Source organism: Elephas maximus, chromosome 4 (genome assembly GCF_024166365.1).
Source record: "Elephas maximus indicus isolate mEleMax1 chromosome 4, mEleMax1 primary haplotype, whole genome shotgun sequence".
NCBI classification, from domain to species: domain Eukaryota; kingdom Metazoa; phylum Chordata; class Mammalia; order Proboscidea; family Elephantidae; genus Elephas; species Elephas maximus.
This window is the reverse complement of record NC_064822.1, coordinates 63,783,738-63,811,203: the sequence shown is the minus strand read 5'-3', so window position 1 is coordinate 63,811,203 and position 27,466 is coordinate 63,783,738. Positions and strand designations below refer to the sequence as shown.

Sequence of the window (27,466 nt, the reverse complement as noted above, 5' to 3'; positions counted from 1 at the left end):
AGTCTCACCGAGCTACTGACAGCCTGGATCCAACCGCCACCACACTGCTGCCAAACACTCCCTCCACTAACCTTTGAGCGCCCATCAGAACTTATTTTGGGAGTATGGCTGTTGAAAGACCTTGGATGAAGCCCTAAACCCGCAGAATTCTGGTAGTAGCAGCAGCAGAATTTTCAGGCATACGTACTGTTTTGTTGTGACGGTGGTATTTTCCAAACCTGGAAGCAGGGGTGGAGCCAGGTTTTGTGGGACCAGAAGCTTATACAATCTTGGGGACCTTTTTGAGAAAAAGGGGACAAAAATATCTTAGTTTTACAATTTTTAAAAAATATATGACTATGTAAACACATTGCTAGCTCTTCCCACCCCCCAGCCCCCCCCACCTCATTTTGGGAGGAGGCCTGTGCAAGAAAAGGGTCCTGAAACTGAAACTATTCAATTCATGACAAACCTGCTTCTTCCTAAGAGTATGGGGTACAACTCACAGGCCTTCATTTTTGAAACTTGCTATTTTGTTGTTGATAGGTGCTATAGAGTTGATTTCAACTCATAGTAGCCCCATTGTGGCAGAGTAGGGCTGCCACATAGGGTTTTCTAGGCTGTAATCTTTACAGTAGCAGATTGCTGGGTCTTTCTCTAGAGGAGTCTGGAGGAGTCGTGGGTGTGTTCAAATTCCCAGCCTTTCAGAGTGCTTAACTGTTTGCTCCATGAGGGTACCTGCAACTTGCTATAGGTTTCATTTAGTTAAGTCAGTTTGAGGTGGGCAAAGGCCAGAATTTCCCACCCCGGGCTAGAGGCTTGAACCTGAGATTTTATATCTTAAAACTGGTTAAAATAATTGTCAAGTTTTAAGAAGCTAGGTAAAAGAGTCACCCATACCCAGATTAAATATTTGTACAGTGGAATAAAGGAAGTACATATATGATGCTTTCGCAGATATTTTCTCTTTTAACCTGCACAATAGCCTGTAAAATGGCTGGTGTTTTTGCTGTTTTACAGGTGAAGACGTTGAAGTACAAAGAGTGTAACTCAGTTGCCCATGCTACAGAGCTGAATTTCTAAACTGGATCAATCAGACTCCAGAACTCAGAGATATTCTAGTTGATCAGATAATCTGGGTAGAAGTTGCCACATGGTTTACTAATTTACGAAGAATTAAAATGTGATAAAATGCATTTAGCACAGGAAACAGGGATGTTATCTTTGCCAGAAGACATTGCGGTGTCTTGAAGTGTCTCAAAATCAGTCTGAACATCTGTTGTCCCTGTTCTACTAAAATGAAGAAATAACAGTCAACAGCCTCTCTCAGCTTTAACATCTGTAAGTCCATAACTTTTTGTAGAATAACTTTTAGGGAAAAAGTTTTGATCTAAAGTAACAAAATAATATGTGGCCATTTGAACAGACCGTAGTAATAGGGAAAAATACTATTATCTAGGTGTTTACACATAACGATAATGTTCTTGACATCCCTTTTGCCATCAGGTATTTCAGACTTGAAATACTCCTTAAGGCTTGCCTCTGATGGGCAAGAGAATTATACAGAGAAAAGGAAAACAAACGGAAAAAGGAAGGAGAGTTAAACCCCGCTTGACGCTGTCTATTTAAGTGATAAGTAACTGATTAGACACTGAGTGCTTAGAACCTAGTTACTGATCACTCTGTCAGCTGCAAGGGCAATCGTAGATTATAACTTTCTCTTGAGCCAAGAAGCTAGTGAGAACCTCGAAGTGTCTGATTCCTGTGGCCATGCTTCAGGTTCAGTCCCTGACTACCATTCTCTCAAGAACAGACATGAAAGGAGGGGATTCGTTACATCAAAGTCAGCCTTTTGTTGCATCCTAACTTTTCAGCTTTTGCAGCAGGTTTCACCAGTCAGTCTGTGTGTATATCAGTCACTAGCACTAAGCTCAAGAAGGCCTTGCTTACTTAAATGAAGAAATTAAAGAATTACTTTTTGGGCAGTTCAGGTTTACATAGTTTGGTTGGGCTGAGAGACTAAAAGTCTTAATCTTTGTAACAAACCTTTTCTTTGTTTCTCACAAGCAACAACCATCAATTTGTCTACCTTTAAAATGTCCTTCTGCCAGACTTTCTGGAGTCACTGAAGCTGGATGAACCCCTGAAACTATTGCCCTGAGATAATCTTTAAACTTTAAACCAAAAATATCCCCTGAAGTTGTCTTAAAACCAAACAGTAATTCAGCTTAACTAGTGAAGAATGTCTGCCTTGAGGATTATACTCTTTTAACATCTATCTATAGGGGATCAAATTGACAACAGGAACTCAAAAGGTTAGATAAGAAACTTAGGGGGGCAGTGAGTTTATGTTAATGGGGAGGAAAAACTCAAAAATGGAGAGTGAGAATGGTTGCACAACTTGAAGAATGTGATCAGTGTCACTGAATTGTATGTACATGTAGAAACTGTTGAATTGTCGTTTGTTCTGCTACGTATATTCTCAAATCAACAAAAAAAGATCAGGGTGAGGATTCATCCAGAAGGCATCAGGAAAGGAATATAGAAAGCAAGGAAGATTGAGGGAAAAAAAAGAAAATAAAATGTATTTCTATTCTTCTTTCATCCCCAGGATATTTATGATCACTTGTCCCGGTTTCCCTGAATCCTGTACCATAACTGTCAAAATGTTTGACATACACAGTAGGAGTGGTGGGGAAGAAGTCCCCGAAGATTAGACTAACAAAGTAAAGGAGATCACCTAACTTTAGCATTAAAATTAAGTTTGAAATGTTTTTAGGTAGGAAGAAAATCAAACGTAAAAATGGATATGCACATGTCTATAAACAGGTGCTTGAGTATAGATTTTAATCATAAATCAGAGAATAATATGGCTGTTGCTGTAAAAGAGCATGCAGCTGGTCATTAATGAGTCCCAGATCACTGACAAGTGCCAGAGCACATGGCAAGAATACTAGAATGGAAACCAGGTGATGTGGATTCTAATTTGAGCTCTGCTGTTAACCTTGGATGTTTCAGTTATTCCCTTTGGGTCTTAATTTCTTTTCTAATAAAGAGTTTGGAGCAGATGATTTCTAAGATTTCTTCAGTTCTAAGAATCTGTGTATTCTGTGAATTCAGCATATGACTCAGCCGAGGTATGCAGGATTGTTGGTGAAAGGTGTGTCTGACACCCTGCCCTTACTATCAGCAAAATTTAATCTGATAAACAGGAACAAAGAACCAGTTCTGAACAAATTCCAAAGGTGAGCTTCATTCCTGCCTAAGCACCATAATCCACGAGGGCTTTTCCACCTGACGGTAACCAGTAATGAGGTTCTAAGCATTCAGTGCCTAATCAGTTACCTATCCCTTACATAGACACTGTCAAACAGGGCTTAACTCTTCTTCCTATTTCCGTTTGTCTTCCTTTTCTCCATGTAGTTCTCTGTTGTTGTTGTTGTTGGTAGGTGCCGCTGAGTCAGTTCCAACTCATAGTGACCCTGCGTACCACAGAACGAAACACTGCCCAGTCCTGCGCCATCCTTAAAATCCTTGTTAAGCCTGAGCCCATTGTTGCAACCACTGTGTCAATCCATCCTGTTGAGGGTCTTCCTCTTTTTCACTGACCCTCTACTTTACCAAGCGTGATGTCCTTCTCCAGGGACTGATCCCTCCGGACAACATGTCCAAAGTATGTAAGATGCAGTCTTGCCATCCTTGCTTCTAAGAAGCATTCTAGTTGTACTTCTTCCAAGACAGATTTGTTCATTCTTCTGGCAGTCCGTGGTATATTCAATATTCTTTGCCAACACCACAGTTTCAAGGTGTCAATTCTTCTTCAGTCTTCATTATTCATTGTCCAGCTTTCACCTGTGTATGATGTGATTGAAAATACCGTGAATTGGATCAGGCGTTCCTTAGTCTTCAAGGTGCCATCTTTGCTCTTCAGCTTTTTAAAGAGGTCCTCTGCAGCAGATTTGCCCGATAAAATGCGTCTTTTAATTTCTTAACTGCTACTTCCATGGCTGTTGATTGTGGATCCAAGTAAAATGAAATCCCTGACAACTTCAGTCTTTTGCCTCTTTATCATGATGTTGCTCATTGGTCCAGTTGTGAGGATTTTTGTTTTCTTTATGTTGAGGTGTAATCCATACTGAAGGCTGTGGTCTTTGATCTTCATTAGTAAGTGCTTCAAGTCCTCTTCACTTTCAGCAAGCAAGGTTGTGTCATCTGCATAATGCAGGTTGTTAATGAGTCTTCCTCCAATCCTGATGCCCCATTCTTCTTCATATAGTCCAGCTTCTCGGATTATTTGCTCAGCATACAGATTGAATAGGTACGGTGAAAGGATACAACCCTGATGCATACCTTTCCTGACTTTAAACCACTCAGTATCCCCTTGTTCTCTAGCACAGGGAATTTCCATTTTGGTGAAAGAATAGAAAAATTATTGAGTGACAGATCTTCAAAGCAGAAATACTAATGAAAAAAGCATCATTTGAAACTATTCTACAGAAATAAACTGCAGGAAGGGACTGGACAATGGGTTGGAGAGAGATGCTGATGAAGAGTGAGCTGCTTATATCAGGTGGACACTTGAGACTGTGTTGGCATCTCCTGTCTGGAGGGGAGATGGGAGGGTAGAGAGGGTTAGAAACTGGCAAAACGGTCACGAAAGGAGAGACTGGAAGGAGGGAATGGGCTGACTCATTAGCGGGAGAGTAAATGGGAGTATGTAGTAAGGTGTATATAAGTTTATATGTGATAGACTGACTTGATTTGTAAACTTTCACTTAAAGCACAATAAAAATTATTTTAAAAAAATAATAAAATAAACTACAAATAAGACATGTTCAAAAGAAGTCTTATTTCATATTCTAACCTGTGATTTTTTAGAAAATCTATCTGAAATTTGATTGACCCTGAATGTGGCCTTCCAATATTGTCCAAAGTAAAATACCCATTACTAATGGTAACATTACATAGTCCAGAAAAATTACAACATCCAGACCAGATAAGGATGAAAATGAGGTTCTTCCAGCCATCTGCTTTAACTAGGAATTCTGAAGAGTGGCCATAACCTTGTGCTTATAAACTCTTAAGAGTAAACAATCTCTAAGAGTAGTAATAGACAGTCCTTTCTGTGTGTGTATGTGTGTGATGTCCTCTGTCCCCTGTCCCTCTGTCTCCAACCATAAGCATGATTTTTGAGTTCGAGATGGGTTTGAGTCGCTTTGTTTTAAGGAACTCACTGACCATCTAAACCAGTTCTCAACAAGAGAAGGAGGTGAGGTTCAAGGAGGTGGCCTCGATTGTGTGTGTGGTTACCAGATTGCTGAAGGTTAAGAAAGAAAGGGGTAGAAAATAAGTAGAGGCAATGAGTTAGACCACGATTCTAGGAGATTGACTGCAAAGGGAATGAATAAAATTGAACAGTAGCTAGAAGAAGGAGGAAAGTTGATCAGAGGAATGTGGGCAGGTTAGAGGGAAAAAGTTGAGAGCCTGTGCAAGTTTGGAGGTGGAGGTGATAGTGTACTAAGTGGTTAAGGCATAGACTTCAGGGAGAGACCCATGGGTTAGATCCAGCTTCATCACTTACTAGCAGTAATTGGCACAGATAGTTTAGATAACTGCTTTGACTTATTTCCTTACTTGTAAAATGAGGACAATAACATTACAGGTAGTCCCCGACTTATGACAGGGTTCTGTTCCGACAACTCCGTCGTAAGTCAGTTCTGACATAAGTCAAATACCTCTTTTTTTTTTTCCATTATTATTGCCTTTTATCATCAGCATCTTTATAAATCCGATCTTTGTCTTTGGGGGTTGGAAATATTTCATTTAAACTTGCAGATTTGAGGACAGCATATTACGCGATGCGACGTTGTATGTGGCGCATATTAATAACGATAAGATGTACCAAGAAAAAAGGACAGTGTAAGTGCAGTTCATCGTAACTCGAATACCTATAAGTCAGAGACTGCTGTTGTTAGGGGCCATCAAGTCAGTTCCGACTCATAGCGACCCTATGTACAACAGAACAAAACTTCCCAGTCCTGTACCATCCTCATAGTCGTTGCTACATGTGAGCCCATCGATGCAGCTACTGTGTCAGTCCATCTCGTTGAGGGTCTTCCTCTTTTTGCTGACCCCTCTACTTTACCAAGCATGATGTCCTTCTCCAGAGACTGGTCTCTCCTGATAACATGTCTAAAGTATGTGAAACAGTTTCACTATCCCCGCTTCTAAGGAGCATTCTGGGTATATTTCTTCCAAGACAGATTTGTTCGGTCTTCTGGTCCAAAAAAAAAACCAAACCCATTGCTGTTGAGTGGATTCTGACTCATAGAGACCCTATAGGACAGAGTAGAACTGCCCCATAGAGTTTCCAAGGAGCACCCGGTGGGTTTGAACTGCCGACCTTTTGGTTAGCAGCCATAGCACTTAACTGCTACACCACCCGGGTTTCTGTTCTTCTGGCAGTCCATGGTATATTCAGTATTCTTAGCCAACACCGTAATTCAAAGACATCAGTTCTTCTTTGGCCTTCCTTATTCATTGTCCAGCTTTCACATGCATATGAGGCAGTTGAAAACTTCGCGGCTTTGGTCAGGTGAACCTTAGTCCTTAAAGTGACATACTTGCTTTTTAACACTTCAGAGAAGTCTTTTGCAGCACATTTGCCCAATGCAGTGTATCATTTGATTTCTTAATTGCTGCTTCCATGGGCTTTGATTATGGATCCAAATAAAATGAAATCCTTGACAACTTCAATATTTTCTCCATTTATCATGACATTGTTTATTGGTCCAGTCGTGAGGATTTTTGTTTTCCTTAGGTTGAGGTGTAGTCCATACTGAAGGCTGTGATCTTTGATCTTCATCAGTAAGTGCTTCAAGTCCTCTTCACTTTCAGCAAGAAAACTTGTGTCATCTGCATAAACCAGGTTGTTAATGAGTTTTCCTCCAATCCTGATGCCCTGTTCTTCTTCATATAGTCCAGCTTCTCTGATTATTTGCTCAGCATACAGATTGAATAGGTACGGTGAAAGAATACAATCCTGGCGCACACCTTTCCTGACTTTAAACCAATCAGTATCCCCTTGTTCTGTCCAAACGACTGCCTCTTGATCTATGTAAAGGTCCTCATGAGCACAATTAAGTGTCCTGGAATTCCCGTTCTTCGCAATGTTATCCATAATTTGTTATGATCCACACAGTCCAATGCCTTTGCATAGTCAATAAAACACAGGTTGTTAATGAGTCATCCTCCAACCCTGATGCCGTTTTCTTTATATAGTCCCAACTTCTCGAATTCTTTGCTTAGCATATAGATTGAATAAGTATGGTAAAAGGTTACAGCCCTGACACACACCTGTCCTCATTTTAGACCACACAGATTTGAAGGGGGAGGTGATAATGTGCTACGTGGTTAAGGCATGAACTCCTCATCCATCAGCACTACCACCAGAGACAGCCCTCTCTTCCAGTCTTTCTGTCTCTTCAGTGGCACTGCCTTCTTTCTGATCACCAAGACATGAAACCTTGAGATCAGTGGCCTTCATGTTGGGGTGCACATACCCTAGGGGGATGCAGAGACTTTCAGAGGGATACAAGGGTATGGATAGCTGTAAGGGAATCAATTTTCAGATTTTCAAATTGTATATATACTCTTTTCTAAAATGAATATGCCAGAGACCATATCTGTGTTCTAAGGGTTCTCCTTTCCCAGTGTTCTTACAGTCACCCTTCACCGGCCTTAAAAAAGGAAATAAGAGAAGAGGGGAACGTATTGCCCCAAGGTGTAAAACTTCACAGCACACCATGAAAGTCAAGCAAAGAGGGCAGCACCTTATTTCATCCAGGCAAGAAGGTCACAGCAACCCTCCACCTTATCTATTAATATTAACAGTATAATTCAGAAGTGAAATGGTTGTCAGGAGGGGCAAGTATTAACATATTTATTAAAAACAAAAAATGAAATTAGACTCCTTTTAACAGAGAGTAAGTCTGATCGAGCTGATTGTTTTGCCATTTGGTTTGCATGGCAGATATTTCCCATATGTACTTAAAGCACATTTTCTGTAGAAGATATATTTAAAAACCATCATTTGCTATTGTTTAAACTTACAAATTTTAAATGTCAACTTAGGGATGTGAGAATCCAAAAGGGGATATACAAAACCAATAAAACTAAACCTGTTGCCATCAAGTCACTTCTGACTCATGGCAACCCCATGTGTTACAGAGAAATCCTCCATCGGATTTTCTTGGCTGTAATCTTTACAGAAGCAGATCACCAGGCCTTTCTTCTGTGACACCACTGGTTGGGTTTGAACAGCCAACCTTGAGGTTAGTAGTGCAAATCGTTTGTGCCACCTGGGGACCGCAGGGGATATGTAGTTTTTCAAGATTGTTTTAGGGGTTATACCAGCAAAAACGTTTCAAGGCCGTTATGTCAGCATCTTAACCATCTTTGATTTGTCTTTTTCTTTCGTCCTCCACATGCAGTCAATCCTATTGATTTTTTTTTCCTATTATATCAATTTCAGACCCTGCCTGGTTTGCCAAACCTGCTTGTCCATTTTTGTTGCCACTATTTCTCCCCTCTTTTAGTTTGCCTGGTCTCTTGAAGTGAATGTTTCATGCTCTTTCCTATCTTTGTGCCTTTACTATATTATTCTCCTTCCTTCGTGTGCCCTTATCTCTTTTTAATTCAAATCCTACTCATCTTTCCTGGCCCCAGCCAGATACTGCCTCTTCTCTGAGACCTGGCTGTGGTCATTATTGATATCTCTTTTCTCTAACCTGCACAACGTTGGCTATTCCATACAGTTAGCACTTATTATAGAATGTCATTGTTTGGAATTTCTTTTCTCTCATCTACAAAGTAAGAGAAGAAGCATCTCTTAAAACTCTGCCACATCCCCCCTTAGCACCTGATGCAAAGCTGAGCCCATAATGGCTGCTGAATAAATGTTGCATTGATTACCTAGAGTACAGAGCATTCATTCATTTCTTCTTTCATCATTTGACAAATATTTTGAGGCCTGTTGTGTACCAGGCACTGTACTAGGCACTGAGGGTACAGCAAGGAACAAAATAGACAAAAATCCCTGCTTTCAAAGGGCCGAGACTGATAAGTAAAATATGTAGTATGTTAAAGAGTGATAAGTGGTGAGGAGAAAAATGGAAAAAAAAAAAAAAAAGCAGAAAAGAAAAATAGAAAGCATATATTGAGAAAGGGTATGTTATATGCAGTTTTAGATAGGATGATCAGGGAAGGCCTCACTGATAGATGACGTTTGAGTAAAGACCTGAAGTGCAGGAACGACTTGAGTTTATCTGGGAAAAGAGTATCTCAGGCAAGGAACCTGCCTGAAGGCTCTAAAGCCAGACATTTCTTTTGTTGCTGGGGCAGAATGGCGGAGACAGAGAGTAAAGGTGAGTCAGAGAAAGGTGGGTCAGGAGAAAGGGTGAACAGATGGTGTAGGTTCTGGTTAGGACTTTGACTTTTGCTCAGAGTGAGTTGGAGGCCTTTGAAGGATTTTGAGCAGAGGAGTGAACTGATCTGACTTACGTTGTAATAGAGTTCCTCTGGATGCTGCATGGAGGACAGACTGAAGGGGCAAGAACAGAATTAGGAAGATGCTGGCAACTTGGACCGAGGAAGCAGTCAGATTCTGGACTTATTATTAAGGTAGAACAGACAGGATTTGCTTACTGCTTAGATTGGGAGTGAGGGAGAAAGGTCAAGAATGATTGCAAGGTTATAAGGTTTTAGTCCTTAGCAAATAAATAGGAGGGTTAGTTGCTGTTTGCTGAAACGGGGAAGGCTGAGGTTCAGGGTGGGGAGATATGTCAGGAGTTCAGTTTGAAACCCATTAAGTTTGAGATGTATGCCAGCCCTGCACCCACTTGAGGTGTTAAATGGGCTACACAAGATGAATTCAGGGGAGAGGTCTAGGCTGGAGATGAAAATTTAGGAGATGGTATTTAAATATATATAGGTATTTCCCATTTAGATACATAGATCTATATATATCTGATGGTATTTAAAGCCATGTAACTGGATGAGTTCACTGGGTACATCACTGTTAAAGCAGAGGCGAAGCAATCTCCCTTTTACTAAGCTTCTAATCTGTATCAGGTGTAATATCCAAACCCTAAGGTAGATATGGGGCCCTGGTGGTGCAGTGGTTGAGAGCTCGGCTGTTAACCAAAAGGCTGGCAGTTCAAATTCACCAGCCACTCCTTGGAAACCCTGTGGGGCCCTTCTGCACTGTCCTGCAGGGTTGTTAGAGTCACAGTCAACTTGATAGCAATGGGTTTTGGTAAAGCAGATATTAAGATATTATTGATGAAACTGAGAACCGAAAAGGTTGAATAATCAACCAGCCTGAGCTAGTTAAGTAGCAGAACAGGGATTCAGACTGAGATTTGTCTTGACTTCTGTAAAACTGGCCTGGCAGAGGGATCTGACCTTATCCAACTATACAAGGGGAAGGAGAGAGAATCATTATTGGCATCAACAGCCCAAGGCTGATTCCTTTGAGGCGGAGGTCAGACATACCTCCTCTCTCCGGCCCTTTCACCAATTCTGACACCACCCATCCCTTACAGGGCACTCTACTTCTCTGCTGGGTTCAATAATTCATTGCAATGGCCACAGAGAACTCACAGATAATACTTACAATTATGGAGTTTATTAGGGAAAGAATAGATTACAATTCAGCATCAGGAATGACTCAGGATACAGTTCTTCAGTCAAGACAGCCTCTTCTCAGCCTTGCCCACAGTCAGGCCTCTCCCTGGGCCTCAGCCCCTCAGGCCTCTTGGGCCCCTCAGCCCAGCCTCTGCCCTGCTTGGGTAAGTGTTACAAAGTTCTTTTAGGTCAGCCAGTAAGTGTCCAGAGGCACCCTACTGCGTCAGTAAGCCTCAGCCCAAAGGTAGTTAGCTGTCTCATTCCATGGGCCAGGAAGCTCACCGTGCCGTTTCCTGGCAGTCTTATTGTTCTGCTACAGCCATTTCTCTGTTGCTGCTTCTCGCCGTCTCTCGCTGTCTCCAGTTTTACAGCTCTCTCTCTCCTGGGTCTAGGAGGTTCCCAGTGCAGGGACTCCAGGTCCAAATGACATGCTGTACTCCAGTCTCTTACTGGTCATCCTCAGGACCCCTCTCTCTGCTCCTTCTTCTTTTATCTCTTCTAAGATAAAGGGTGTGACTTGAATAAGGGTAGTGACTTGAGTGCATCCCACCCTAATCCTGCCTTATTGACATGACAAACATAACCTGATCCTGCCTCATTAACACACAGAGGTCAGGATTCACCATACACACGGTGGAGGATAATTGCATCAGATCACAAATGGAAGATAACCACACAACACTGGGAATCCTGGCCTACCCAAATTGACTCATAACCCCAAACATCACAGGTTCCGTACACCTTATTTGCATGGTCCCACCCAATCATTGTGTGGAAGTCGTAAACACTGTGGTTAGAAAGGCCATATTAAGTAATTCTCTGCACCATGTCGCCAAAGCCCATGCTTTTCTGACCATCCAGTGCCTTACTATAATAGTGTGTTGCAGTTTAGAGAGACTGCTGTAATTAGGGATCTCGGAGTACTTGGCAACCCATGATCAATATCTTTATAAAATAAATATACTATGAATCTTATTTTGAAATGGAGATAATGGGGAAATCCCTTAGTCATTTGATTGTTATACCTTATAGAGATTAGATTCAGAAGCTCCGATATCCACTTGTCCCAGAATTTCTCAGGTAAGGCGTGCTTCACCTCCCTCTAAATTTATGGTTGTGTCGGTATAATTTAGTGAACACTTACAATGTTTTAGGTGTCTGTTAACTGTTCTGTATGTGTCGTTTTGCCTAGTCCTTACGACAACTCATTGAGGCAGATAGTAGCAATATCCCCATTTTACAGATGAAGAAACTTATGCTCAAGATCGCACAGCTAGTAAATGTCAATTGTAGTTACTGTTGTTAGTTGCTGCCAAGTCAGTTCCGGCTCATAGTGACCCCATATTTTACAGAGTAGAACTGCTCCATAGGGTTTTCTTGACTATAATCTGAACGAAAGCAGATCACCAGGTCTTTTGTTCAGTTGTACCTCTGGGTGGGTTCAAACCTGTAGATTAGCAGTCAAGCACAAACCATACAGAAATGTTGAATTGACAAATGTTGTATTATATATATTTTTACAACAATAAAAAGTAAATAAAGTGTACAGGAGAGTATGCTCTGGGACATCCAAAGACATAGACATAATTCCTTCCTTTAGAAAAGAGGTTATGAACATACGGAAATTGTAATACAAAACAAAATGGAAAAGAATCATATACCAGTTGTGGTAGAGTCAGTTGTGACTCCTGGTGACCCCGTGTGTGTCAGAGTAGAGCAGCACTCCCTAGGATTACAGCTGATTTCTCAGAAATAGATCACCAGGCCTTTCTTTTGAGTTACCTCTGGATGGACTCACACCTCCAACCTTTTGGTTAGCAGCCAAGCACATTACCTGTTTGCACCATCTAGGGACTCCAAGAATATAGTAGTATATAATGATTTGCCAAATGAGAGTTTTAGTCCTAAGTGCCATGCATTTAAGGCATTTAAATATAGTTCATTTAATATTAAAAAAAAAGTTTAGGTAGTCTGTAATACACAGGGTCATGAATTCATTATGGTCTAAGGTAGCCTTGGAGAAGGAGACACTTGAACTAAGTTTTGAAGAAGGGATAGGATTTTAGTTGGTAGAGAGGTGGTTGGAGAAGTTATTCCAGGTGAAAGGGTTAGCAAGAACTAAAACATGGAGACAAAAAACACAAGACATGTTTGGGTAAAAACAAGGAGACCAGTTTTAGTTGAAACACAGAAATGGAAGCTATAACTAGAAACGTAGTGTAGAAGATAGGCCTTGATTCTTACTCCGGTTTAGGATTTGGGACTCTGTTGAATAGTCAGTGGGGAGCCATTAATGGTTTCTGAGCAGGAGTTGAAGGAGATTACTCTGGTATAGGTTTGCAGGAAGAACGAGGCTACAGGCAGAGATCAGGTAGGAGAATATTGCCAAGAGTTTAAGGGTGAGGTACTAAGGACCTTAACTGCAAATGCAGCACAGGAAAAAAAAAAGAATGGTGATGGTGAGAGACATTGGAAAAGAGGAATCAACAGGGTTTGATGACTAGATATGGAGAACAAAGGAAAGGGAAAAGTCAAAGGCAACTAACTTCAAGCTTCTGAACCTGGTTGTGTGACCTTAAGAATGGTAAAACCATTAACAAACAAAAAAGTGCAGAAAAGGCTGATTTAAGGGGAAAGTCATGTTTGAGTTATAGAGAGTTTGAGATGGTGTGAAATATAAAGCTAAAAACGTCCAGCCAGGAAGTAGGAAATATGGAACTGAAACGTGAAAAGTTAGGACTAAAGAACTGCGTTTGTCTAGGAGAGTAGATGGAGTTTCCAAAGGAGCAGTACAGTGAGAATCCTAGAGGCCAAGACTGAATCCTGGAGATCGGCCATATTTAGGAACCAGAAGAAAAGCCTTCAGTGAAAGAGACAATAAATTGGAGCAATCTGCTCAAATTATAGACAGCAGGCTCCATAACAGTCAAAGTAAACACAGAAAGAAAGTAAACATTTAGGAATTTTGTAGCAATTTGACAGAGCCCCAACATCTAAGCTCATGATTTTGTGTTTTACAAAATATTGGTTCACAACAGTTGAGAAATTTAAAAAAATTAATCTTCACTATTGATTAAGAAGTGCTAGGTTAGAGGATAAAAGAACCAAAAGATCCATCTACTCCAAGAGAATTGAAAACGTGTTCACACAAAAACTTGTACACAAATGTTCACAGCAGCGTAATTTATAATAGCCAAAAATTGGAAACAACCTTAAGTATCCATTAATTGATGAGTGGGTAGACAAAATATGTTATATCAATACCAGAAAAACCAAATCCATTGCCATCGAGTCGATTCCAACTCATAGCCACCCTATACGTCAGAGTAGAACCACCCCACAGGGTTTCCAAGGCTGTAATCTTTATGGAAGCAGACTGCCATGTCTTTCTCCTGCTGAGCAGCTAGTGGGTTCGAACCGCCGACCTTTCAGTTAGCAGCCAAAGGCTTTAACACTGCACCACCAGGCCTTAGTGCAAATTAAGGCAGTGGCACCAAGCTATACTAGTAATCATTGTACTCTTCGCTGCTGTGCACTCACAGTTTAAAAAAACAAGTCATTTTCACTTAAGAATGTCTTTGATGAAGCAGCAAACAGTAATTTTTTTAAATCTCAACCCTTGAGTAGGCGTCTTTCCAATAAAAGTGAAAAATATGTATATAGCACTTCTGCTGTGTACCGAAGTACAGTGGCTGTCTCGAGAAAAAGCACTTGTGCAATTCATTGAGTCGCATGTTGAATTAGTTGCCTTTTTTTTTTTTTTCCATATAACACCATTTTTACTTGCAAGAATGACTGACAGACAAACTGGTTATTTAGACTGGGGCATCTGGCAGGTAGTTTCTTGAAAGGCACGAAATAAGCCTGTCACTTCAAGGAAAACAACTGGCAATATTTGTACCCAGTGATAAAATCAAAGCTTTCAAGTGAAAATTTTGGGAAACTTGTATCTACTTACATGAGCTTGAAAGCTTCCCATTGTTTAAAGACTTTTCTGCTGCAATCAATGGTGATATTAAGGAGTGTGACTTTTTAGATATTGTATTGTAATGAAACATGTCAGTACACCTACTCCTAACTTACCAACTGTCTCGTTACCAGACGTTTCACATTTACGATAATAGTAAAAAATCTACCATCAGACTATTTTGCACGTTGACGAAGCGGCAGGCAGGGCAGCACTGGCTACAGAGCATCCCCTTCCTCAAGGAGGGTCTCCAGGTGACCTCTGGGAAGCTGGGCCTTGCTGCCCCATGCCCTCCCTGCCTCCCTCCTGCTGGTGAGGACACAGCATCCAGCTGCCGGTCAGGCTGGCCTTCTCCGTGGCCACAGCCTCCAGGCAGACACACAGGCAGCACTGAGCCAGCAGGCACTGTTCTGGGTTTCCATGTCGTATGTGGCTTGAGGCCCTGCAGTTCAGAAATGCTGTGGGGTGGAAAGGGAGGAAAGAAAAAGGCACCAGAGAGGGTATGTGGAAGAAATGTGTGTGAGTTTAATGCCATCCCAAAGTGAGCCAAACTAGGCTTGCAGCACCCTGGCAGGAAGCCACAAGCCTTGCCAGATGCAGAGGGCAGAGCAGCCTCCAGGATGTGAAGGCAGGGCTTGCAGGGGTGAGAGTGGAGCCCTGGAGGTAGCCTTGTGAGGGAAGTTCTGACCCAGCACAGGAGAAAGGTGAAGTGGTTAAGTCTCGGGCCCTTCAGTCACACAGCCTGGCTTTATCCACCTTTGTCTCCTCCAGGCCTCCTCCACAGAAAATAATCCATAACTGAACTTGTCACAGTAAAGAGCAAGTCATGGGGCTGATATTATTTCTTTGATCATATTTTCTAAATAAAAAAATCCTCCATTTTTGCATAACAACCTGGTCTTTGGAACCTAACCATGTGGCTAAGTGAGGAATGGTATATGTGGAAAATCTGCCCAACTAAGTAAACCAGTATTTTCCAAGTGAACCAATGTATGATGTTACAAAATCATGCATGGGTAAAAGGTCCATTTAAAGAACAAGAAGGACCATTGATGTGGTTTCAGATTCTATATTGCAAATGACCTTTAAGAAATTAACACTTCTCAAGTTTTGTTGTTATATCAAAGAATGCCCAAAATAATCTGAAAAAGCTAATATACTCTTTCCAGCTATATATTTGTGAACCAAATCTTATTTACATACTTCAAACAAAACGACATATCACAACAGAGTAAATGCAGAAGCAGATAGGAGAATCCAGCTATCATTTATTAAGCTAGACAAAGGCCATAAATTTGTAAAAATGTGAAACAGTGCCACTCCTTATTAAATGATTTTGTTTGTTTTGGAAAATATAGTTATTCTCATTAAAAATGTATTATTTATATTAACATGTAATGAGTTTATCATTAATTTTAAATGAAGTAACAAAATATTTTTAAAACTTTTCAGTTTTATTTTCTAATATAGTAGGTATTGATAGATAGAACACACACACAAAAAAAGTTCTTTTGAGTTCCTCAGTAGCTTTTAAGACTGTGAAGTGGCCCTGAAACCAAAAAGCTTGACAATCGTTTCTCTATGCTATGGCTGTTATATCAACCCCTTGTTTATGATGCTGTTTATAGAGGTAGTATTATTCTTTTCTGTAGAATTTGTGTCAACGTCTGGCTAAACCAGCACATACCAAACCCATTGCCATCGAGTCAATTCCAATTCATATCTTCTCCCTCACACTTGCCAGAACATGGTCTATTTTCTTTTCACCAGTGTCATATGAACCACTGACTGATGAAATGGGGCCATATCATATTCCTACAGAGCCCAGAAATAGCTACACAGGATGAAAGGCAAAAGAATTTACCAGACTTTAATGAAAACAGCCCATTTCTTTTCTTCAAATGAAATCTCAGAACCTTTAGTGTTAATAGGTGATCTCAGAACTACCATACAGGAAATAAGGGTGGGTTCCTCTAGTAATTTAGGTCACGATAGATCCCGGTCCCTGACTCAAACGGCAATTGGAACTGAGTAAACTAGAGAATACAGCTGTTATACACTTCATGTTATACAACCCCTGAAGAGGACCAAATTAAATGCATTCCAGCAGTCGGCTTTGAGGATCACAGTGTTTGAATGTCCTAGTTTTTGCTTTTGGAGAGCTCCCATTCTAGCAGGGGCTCCTCGGGTTTAGGGTGTACTTAAGGTCATCATCCTTCATCTACTAATACGTTTCTGAAGGCCCCCCTTTAAACAATCAAAAAGAAGAAACAATTGCAGGATTCCAACCACTTCTTAAAGGCTCTGGACCAGGTTTATAGACTGGGACCCCTGCCTATTTGGTGCTATTAAAGGAAAGACAGCAACCCCCAGTCATCAAGCTGAGAATTTTATTCTCCAGACCGCCTAAGTACTGCTGCCTTGCACTAGGGTTTTAGTGTAACCCTGGCTACACATCAGAATCACTTGTGGCACCTTTTTAAGGTACAGATCCCTTCCCACTCAGACCTACTGAATCAGAATCACGTAGGTGGCTGGGTGAGGAATGAGGTGCTTGGTTGTTTTTTATAGATTCTTCAGGTGATTCTGACTGTAGCCACCTACCGTATTAAGCATTGGCCCCCACAAAAAGCATTAAGATTTAGAAACAGCTTGGAGAACAACACCTTCCCAAAAAACAGCATATCCCTGAAACAGTGACTAGGCAGGCAGGGTCCAAAGCCTGCTGAGCTGAGCAGCAGCCAAGAGCAACGTTCAGTGTTTACACACTTAAAGTCAGTACTGGGTCGTCACAGCAACTCACCCCAGCACAGCTCCTTCCTCCCCTTTGCAGCTTCATTGCAGGCCTTGCTTTTCTCTGCTATGGTCTTAATGTTCTTGGTAACCAGGCCTACTGCATTTTTTTGTATTTTTCTCTGCATTGTTCCATCTTCTTATCATGTGTGAACTGTTGTTGTTAGGTGCCATCCGAGTTGGTTCCAACTCTCAGCAACCCTATGTACAACAGAACGAAACGTTGCCCGGTTCTGTACCATCCTCACAATCGTCGCTATGCTTGAGCCCATTGTTGCAGCCGCTGCGTAAATCCACCTGTTTGAGGGTTTTCCTCTCCTTTGTTGAACCTCTACTTTACCAAGCATGATGTCCTTCTCCAGGGACTGGTCCCTCCTGATAACATGTCCAAAGTACGTGAGATGAAGTCTCACAATCTTCACAAAAAGGAAGAACCCTTGGTGGCACAGTGATTAAGCGCCCAGCTGTTAACCGAAAGGTTGTTGCTTGGAACCCACCAGCCGTTCTTCAGAAGAAAGATGTGGCAGTCTGCTTTCGTAAAGCCTTGGAAACCCTGTAGGGCAGTTCTGCTCTGTCCTATAGGGTCACTATGAGTTAGAATTGACTCTAAGGCAACAGGATGTGTTCACTAGTGTGCTATACTACTTCACCTGTATGGAACTCAACAACTTCTACTCCTCAAAATACACCTAAAAGCAGGAGATAGCAAAAAAAAGGCCTTTGAGTGGCCAGATGTTATCCAAGAAAAGCACCCAAGACCCTTACTCTGAGCTTATTTCTCTTTTTACACCTTTAAATCAAAGTTATGGTTTCTAGGGCCTGCAGTAAATTGGAAGTAGGGAAAGGAACTATTCTTGGCAGGCACACTGAAAGCTCAAGAAGTGACTATTAATCCCTGAATAGCAAGGAATGAGGCATAAGAGCTATAAGAACTTAGAATTCAGAACAGTCTAAGCCTGTTAGGGTCAGAGCAAACCGTTTTACACACTTCAGTAGGCCATAAAGCCATAGTAACTTTAAATGGCTGTGACCCAGATAACCAAGAAAATGTCAAATTATATTCAATTTAAGGAGGCAGAATAACGTGTGTTGTATTTTTCAGTTTTGAGCATTCCATATAGTTAAGGGTTTTAGTGCTTAAAGAGGTAAACTTTTAGCTATCCAGAACTTATCTGTAGGTGCTCTGGATAATTAGGATCCCTATTATACTGTTTCTATTCTTTTATACCTTTATTCCTAAAAAATTTTAAAATAAAAAGCAAAAGATTTAAGGCAGTCGAATCTCAACTGTATATTTCTAGTACCTGGCTGTGGTTCTTAGCAATACTTGCTACTAACCTGATGTTTTGCCCCTGCCAAATTTCTACCCAGGCGATGTGTAGGGAGACTTGATCCTGTTTCTTAGGCTTGTTCATCTGACTGTGAAAGGGTCATAGTTGTCTCTCTCCCTCTCCCTTGAGCTAGTAATTCTATATCACTTCATCTCAGCAAGCTAGAAGATAAACCATCATATTCCATCCCTCCCCCATTATACTTGGCACATAGTAGGCATTTAGTAAACATTTGTCAAGTGAACGAGTGGGGAATGCACCATCACAATTTGTCTATGAAATTAACTCCATGAATGGAACTATAAATTTGATACAGAATGTAACCATTATGGAAACAGCTGTCAAAGAACACCAGTAAATCCTGGCATCAAGAAGATCAAATGGTTGACCTTAAGTTAAAAAAAAAAAAAATGTATGGGGAAAAAAGACTAGAAGGATATAAGCTAAAACTACTGTTGCTATAAATATGCTTTTCCATTAACATTCATTTAACAAATAATTGAGCTTATCCATTATGTCTGATCCTGCTGTAAGCATTGCAGAGCTAACTAAACAACTCACAATAAAGTATATTGCAAATGATAAAGATAAACTAACTTCAATTTCAGATATAAAAGCAAGAATTGCAGCAATTGAGACCCATGACCAACTCAGAGAACACTAATTGTACAATAAGATAGGTAAAGTGTCCTTCCAAAAATCAGTAGGGATTCCAGTTCTTCCCACGTACATTAATGCAGTAGGAATGTTGCAAGCTCATCAGCCAGGTTTGTTATAGAACACTGAATGTGAGTCTGCAGTAAAACCTTGGAACATGCTCATTTTAGTTTAGGAATACCAAATGTTCTTGACCCGTTTTAATTCAGTAAGCAACTCTTGGCTGTGCATAAATCAGTTCATGTCCCATCAGGATATCCCCTGTAGCTCATTCACGGCCCTTCAACTCTGAATCACAGCTTTAGAAGACATCTTCCAGTATAACTAAATGGATTTTATAATTTGGTTGATGCCCAGACCTCAGTATGTGAGCAGTATCTACACATATCCCTATGATAGCCCACTATGTAGCCTGGTGTTAATTTATGTTTATCCTCTTAATAATCTGTCTCATAAATCCTTTGCAAGCCGGAGAAGTGATGAAATTATAACACATCATAAAGGTGTAAAGTAGTGTTTTTGGAGCATAGTTGGGAACCCTCAATTCTTTGTATCATTTAAGAAAAATTCAATTAACTGAAAATCCTTAGCAGTATTTAATGAGCTATGAATGAAACCTAGTCTTAGGTCCCAGTTTTATATTGCCTCAATATAAAATTAACATCTTCAGTTCTAAACTTGTATTTATTAAAAAACTTTTCAACAGAGGAAGGAGGAGAATCAGAAGTAGGAGAAGGTACTGGTACAACAACAGATACATGGACCAATGGAACAGAATTGAGAATCCAGACATAAATCCATCCACATATGAGCATTTGATATTTGACAGAGGCCCCAAAACAGTTAAATGGGGAAAAGACAGTCTTTTTAACAACAGGTGCTGGCATAACTGGATATCCATCTGCAAAAAAATGAAACAAGACCCATACCTCACTCCATGCACAAAAACTAATTCAAAATGGATCAAAGACCTACATATAAAATCTAAAACGATAAAGATCATGGAAGAGAAAATAGGAACAACGTTAGGAGCCGTAATACATGGCATAAACAGTATACAAAACATTATTAAGGATGCAGAAGGAAAACTAGATAACTGGGAACTCCTAAAAATTAAACACCTATGCTCATCCAAAGACTTCACCAAAAGAGTAAAAAGACTGGGAAAAAGTTTTTAGCTATGACATTTCTGATCAGCACCTGATCTCTAAAATCTACATGATACTGCAAAAACTCAACCACAAAAAGATCAACAACCCAGTTAAAAAATGGGCAAAAGATATGAATAGACACTTCACTAAAGGAGACTTTCAGGTAGAAATAGGAGGAGGATATGGACTGTGTGGGTAATTGCCTCCGTGAACAACTGCCTCTTTGCCATGAGACCAGACAAATTAGATGGTGTCTGGCTATCATTATTGAACATTTTGATCACAGATTCTATGGAAGAGTCCTGATCAAAAGGAGGAAAATGCAGAACAGAATTTCAAGTTCTCATGGACTCCAGATGTTTTGGAGCCATGAGGGCTACATGGCCCCCTAAACTATTGCCCTGAGATAATCTTTGAAGCTTGAACAAAAATACCCCCTGAAGGAGGTCAGCACAATTGGACTAAACCAAAAGCAAAGAAGTTTCCTGAATAAACTGAATGCTTCGAAGGCCAGCGTAGCAGGGGCAGGGGTCTGGGGACCATGGTTTCAGGGGACATCCAAGTCAATTGGCATAATAAAATCCATTAACAAAATATTCTGCATCCCACTTTGAAGAGTGGCGTCTGGGGTCTTAAACGCTAGCAAGCAGCCATATAAGAGGCATCAATTGGTCTCAACCCACCTGGATCAAAGGAGAATGAAGAACACCAAGGACACAAGGTGATTATGAGCCCAAGAGACAGAAAGGGCCACATGAACCAGCGACTACATCATCCTGAGACCAGAAGGACTAGACGGTCCCCGCCTACAACCGATGACTGCCCTGACAGGGAACACAACAGAGAACCCCTGAAGTAGCAGGAGAGCAGTGGGATGCAGACCCCAAATTCTCATAAGACCAGACTTAATGGTCTGACTGAGACTGGAAGGACCCCCGTGGTCATGGCCCCCAGACCTTCTGTTGGCCCAGGACAGGAACCATTCCCGAAGCCAACTCTTCAGACGTGGATTGGACTGGACAATGGGTTGGAGAGGGATGCTGGTGAGGAGTGAGCTTCACGGATCAGGTGGACACTTGAGACTATGTTGGCATCTCCTGCCTGGAGGGGAGATGTGAAGTTGGAGGGGATTAGAAGCTGGCTAAAAGGACACGAAGAGAGTGGAGGGAGAAAGCAGGCCATCTCATTAGGGGGAGACTAATTGGGAGTGTGTAGCAAGGTGTATATGGGTTTTTGTGTGAGAGACTGACTTGATTTGTAAACTTTCACTTAAAGCACAATAAAAATTATTAAAAAAAAAAATCCCCTGAAGCCTTCTTAAAACCAAATAATATACATGAGGAAATGCTTATAATCAGTAGCCATTAGAGAAATGCAAATCAAAACTACAATGAGACCATCTCACCCCAACAGCATTAATCCAAAAAACACAAAATTATAAATGTTGGAGAGGTTGTGGGAAACTGGAGCATTTATATACTGCTGGAGGGAATGTAAAATGGTACAACCACTTTGGAAACTGATTTGGTGACTCCTTGAAAAGCTAGAAATAGAAGTATCATAGGATCCAGCAATCCCACTCTTTGGAATATATCCTAGAGAAATAAGGCCATCACATGAATAGATATATGCACACCCAGGTTCATTGCAGCACTGTTCACAATAGCAAAAAGATGGAAACAGCCTAGGTGCCCATCAATAGACAAATGGATAAACAAGTTATGGTATATACACACACAATGGAATACTACGCAATGATAGAGAACAATGATGAATCCAAGAAGCATCTTACGACATGGATGAATCTGGAAGGCATTATGCTGAGTGAAATTAGTCACAAAAGGACAAATATTGTATGAGATCACTATTAAAAGAACCCAAGAAAAGGTTTAAACACAGAAGACATTCTTTGATGGTTAGAAGAGTGGGGAGGGAGAGGGAAATTCATTAACCAGATAGTAGACAAGAATTATTTTAGGTGAAGGGAAGGACAACACACAATACAGGAGAAGTCAGCACAACTGGACTAAACCAAAACTAAGAAGTTGCCTGAACACAACCAGACACTTCGAGGGATAGAGTAATAGGGGCGGGGGTCTGGGGACTGTGGTTTAAGGGGACATCTAGGTCAATTGGCATAACCAAGTTTATTTAGAAAATGTTCTGCATTCCACTTTAGTGAGTAACATCTGGGGTCTTAAAAGCTAGTGAGTGGCCTTTTAAGATGCATCAATTGGTCCCAACCCACCTGAAGCAAAGGAGAATGAAGTACACCAAAGAGACAAGGAAAATCGTAGCCCAAGAGACAGAAAAGGCCACATAAACCAGAGACTCCAGCAGCCTGAGACTAGAAGCACTAAATGGTGCCCAGCTACCACCAATGACTGCCCTGACAGGGAACACAACAGAGAGTCCCTGATGGAGCAGGAGAAAAGTGGCGTGCAGAAGTCAAATTCTAGTAAAAAGACTAGACTTAATGGTCTGACTGAGACTGGAGGAACCCCAGAAGACATGGCCCCCGGACTCTGTTAACCCAGAACTAAAACCATTCCTGAAGCTAACTATTCAAAGATTAGACTGGACTGTAAGACCTAAAATGATACTCGTGAAGAGTGTGCTTCTTAGTTCAAGTAGATACATGAAACTAAATGGGCAGCTCCTGTGAAGAGGCGAAATAAGAAGACAGAAAGGGACAGGAGCTGGTTGAGTGGACATGGGAAACCCAGAGTGGAAAGGGGGAGTGTGCTGTCACATTACAGAAAGAGTAACTAGGGTCACATAAATTTTTGTATGAGAAACTTTCACTAAAAACACTGTAGAGAGAGAGAGAGAGTGTTTAACTGTAAACTTTCACTAAAAACACCATATATATATATATGCCCGAGAGACAAAAGGTCCACATAAACCAGAGACTCCACCAGCCTGAGACCAGAAGAACTAGATGGTGCCCAGCTACCACCAATGACCGCCCTGACAGGGATCACAACAGAGAATCCCTGATGGAGCAGGAGAAAAGTATGGGGGCAGAACTCAAATTCATGTAAAAAGACCAGACTTAATGGTCCGAAACCCCCACGTGTCTGTCAGTTTGTCGTACTGTGGGGGCTTGCGTGTTGCTGTGATACTGGAAGCTATGCCACCGATACTCAGATACCAGCAGGGTCACCCATGGAGGACAGGTTTCAGCTGAGCTTCCAGCCTGAGACAGACTAGGAAGAAGGACCCGGCAGTCTACTTCTGAAAAGAATTAGCCAGTTAAAACCTTATGAATAGCAGCGAAGCAAGGATGGCGAGAATGAATCTTACATACTTTGGACATTTGTCAGGAAGAATCAGTCCCTGAAGGACATCATGCTTGGTAAGGTACAGGGTCAGCGGAAAAGAGGAAGACCCTCAACAAGATGGATTGACACAGTGGCTGCAACAATGGGCTCAAGCATAACAACGATTGTAAGGATGGCGCAGGACCAGGCAGTGTTTCGTTCTGTGGTACATAGGGTCGCTATGAGTCAGAACCAACTCTATGGCACCTAACAACAATGGTCTGAGACTAGAGGAGCTCTAGAAGACATGGCCCCCGGACTGTCTGTTAACCCAGAACTAAAACCATTCCCAAAGCCAACTCTTCAGACAAAGATTAAAAAAAAACTCATTGCTGTTGAGTCTATTTCAACTCATAGCAACCCTGTAGGACAGAGCAGAGCTACCCCACAGAGTTTCCAAGGAGTACCTGGTAGATTCAAACTACCAACCTTCTGGTTAGCAGCATGAAGCTCTTATCCACTGTGCCACCAGGGTTTCCAGACAAAGATTAGACTGGACTATAAAACATAAACCCTGGTGGCATAGTGGTTAAGAGCTACGGCTACTAATCAAAAGGTCGGCAGTTCGAATCCACCAGGCACTCCCTGGAAACCCTATGGGGCAGTTCTATTCTGTCCTTTAGGGTCGCTATGAGTCGAAATCGACTTCATGGCAATGGGTAAATGGCATAAAACATAAAATAATACTCATGAAGAGTGTGCTTCTTAGTTCAAGTAGATACAGGCGACCAAACGGGCAGCTCCTGTCCAGAGGCGGGATGAGAAGGCAGAAGGGGATAGTAGCTGGTTGAATGGACACGGGAAACGCAGAGTGGAAAGGGGTAGTGTGCTGTCAGATTATAGGGATTGCAACTAGGGTCACATAACAATATGTGTATAAATTTTTGTAGAGAAATTAACTTCAGCTGTAGACTTGCACCTAAAGCACAATAAATAGTTTTATTGAACTAGTAAAAAAAGGTCTACCTTAAGCATTAATGTTCTTTTAAGAACTATCTATATGGGTATCAAAGTAACAACAGCAACTCAAAAGATAGGAACCTTAGGGGGCAGTGAGTTTATGTTAATGGGGGAGGAACAACTCAGAAAAGGAGGGTGAAAATGGTTGCACAACTCAAAGAATGTAATCAGTGTCACTGAATTGTACATTTACAAACGGTTGAATTGGTGTATGTTTTGCTGTATATATTCAAAACAACAACAAAAAAATTTTTTTTAGGTTTATTTAAAAAAAAAAAAATTTTGATTCTTGGAGTACCATTATCATCTTCTCTGACATTCATATAATGTATTTTTTTCCTTCCTGGCCAGAATTTCATGCTAGATAAACTTTCAAAACAATATTGGGATAGCACAAGTAACCCTCTTCTCATCTCTCTCTCCCTCCAGGTTATCCCATTGCGTTGTTTTATCGACGTTACCTTTTCTACAAGGACAGCTACCTCATCCATCTCTTCCACACCTTTACAGGCCTCTCAATTGCTTATTTTAACTTTGGTGAGTGAACTAAGTTAGCAGTGATGCTAGGATAGAGGGAACTGGGAAGAAACAGACTTGAACAAAATGTCCTTGAGAGAATTCAATGGATAGGGAAGTTATAATGCTCTGTCTGCAAAGAGAGGGTTTGATGAACAGCAACACAGCTTAACTTTTCCTTTCAAGTACATTCTTCTACCACATAAAAGCATTTCGAGAGTGGTACCTCTGCCAGTGGTACCATCAACAGAGAGGCATCAGTTTCTCTCTGCTATGGCTGTAACTGAATGAGAGATCCAAGCAGTCCCCGCTCAGAATCAGTTCTCAGCTCAGATACTCAGAAATAAACAATAACACCTGATAACCCCTTATATTTATACAACTAATTCCAACCTGTTAAAGAAAATGCCCCCTTCCCCCTCCCCCATTTAACTCTTAACCCTTCCCAGAAACTAAAAACTCATGATAAAAACAGTTCTGGGAAAAGTTTAAATAATTAGATAAGCTATAACTAACCTGTAGAGAGCAGACACACACACACTTAATAAACCAGTCCAAGTTAAAGTCCTGCTTTTACATAGTCTGCCTCCTGTCAGTTAAGTGAATGACAACCAATCATCTTACATTGGCCCCTTGGGAAATCCCCTCACCGTTTGTACTGTGTATAAGCTAATCAGAGCTGTAACGAGAGGAGCTTATCGCTTCGGAGGGGTGCTTGGGTGCTCCCTGTTCTCAAACAGTTCTTTCCGCCCAATAGCTTTTAACTCTAATTGGCTTATTGATCAAACTTCTTTCAACAAGCTTTCCTTCAAAAAGATGAGATTATTCTAGGGGGTGGAAAAAGAGAAGGATCCTATTAGCAAAGTTATTTCTTTGTGGTTAAAAGTCTCAGGAAGGGTGGGAGTGCCAAAAATAAAAAAAAAAGGGCTGAAATTTGCTGTCTTCTCTGCATCCAGGAAACCAGCTCTACCACTCCGTGCTGTGTGTCGTGCTTCAGTTCCTCATACTCCGACTGATGGGCCGCACCATCACTGCTGTCCTCACAACCTTTTGCTTCCAGATGGTAAACATTTTTCCTTTAGCAGCTCAGTTACTTCAGGTCACAGCAGATGGCAGTTTTGGGGGGTGGGGGGCGTGGGATAATAAAAGCAGTGAACTGTGAGACCTAATTTCTCATCCCCTCTCCTAACACTTATCAGCAGTATGATTCTGGGAAGGCCACTTACCACAGGCCCCAGAGATTTCACCTGCACATGCAGTGGAATGCTTCACCTACCTCAAGGGAATAGGTAGCCAGCTAATCCTTTGCATAGTGCCATTAAGGTTCTTTGATTCTGACCAAGATTATCTCAGCTGTACATGAGGGGAGTCACTTAAGGCAAGGCAGAAAACCAACTCGGAATGAGCTACAGAATCTAAACGCCTAAATTCTGATCTCAGGTTAGCCCTCGTTTTGCTTAGAAACCTTGAGCAAGTCTCTTCCCTGTATAGGTTTAGTTTCTTCATTTGTAGGATTTCTTAAGACATAATGATAGAACCGGGAGAAAAGAAACATTAAATACATTGGATTTCAGAGCAGGATAAAATAAAATAGTAATGATGGTAAAATAAATACTGTCCCCTCTCCTAGGTCTACCTTCTGGCTGGATATTATTACACTGCCACTGGCAACTACGATATCAAGTGGACAATGCCACATTGTGTTCTGACTTTGAAGTTGATTGGTGAGTGCTAACTCACTGCCTTCCCCTTCTACACCTAGGCTCCTCCTCGATCAGACCAAAGACTTAGTCCATGCTGTCCCCCGTTACACTCCCGGCGGCTACACTCAGAGTCCTCACTCTCTGCTTTACTGCTCCTTTTCTCTCTGCTCAGGTTTGACAATTGACTACTTTGACGGAGGGAAAGATCAGGTAAGTACCCATTCCTCTACAGAGAGGTTAGGATTTAACCAAAGGGAAGGAGAAAGGCTATTGCTGCCAACAGACAGAACCTGAATACCAAGGGCAGAACCTGTGTGGCCACCCTGTTTCATATAGCACTGAGCAAGGATCAGCATATCTAATTTGCCCAGGATCCAGCTCTTGCACAAAGTTCAGAGAT

General features: G+C 41.3%; 1 protein-coding gene across 2 annotated transcripts in view; it reads left to right on the top strand.

The window, feature by feature from the left end:
• Window positions 1-27,466, top strand: part of LPCAT3 (lysophosphatidylcholine acyltransferase 3) — a 48,618-nt gene that overhangs the window by 16,200 nt on the left and 4,952 nt on the right. For both annotated transcript variants that reach the window (XM_049882358.1, XM_049882357.1), the window contains exons 2-5: window positions 25,277-25,384; window positions 26,320-26,426; window positions 26,994-27,087; window positions 27,239-27,276. In XM_049882358.1, the coding sequence (XP_049738315.1) occupies window positions 25,277-25,384; window positions 26,320-26,426; window positions 26,994-27,087; window positions 27,239-27,276 (347 nt within the window). The remainder of the gene's footprint in view (window positions 1-25,276; window positions 25,385-26,319; window positions 26,427-26,993; window positions 27,088-27,238; window positions 27,277-27,466) is intronic.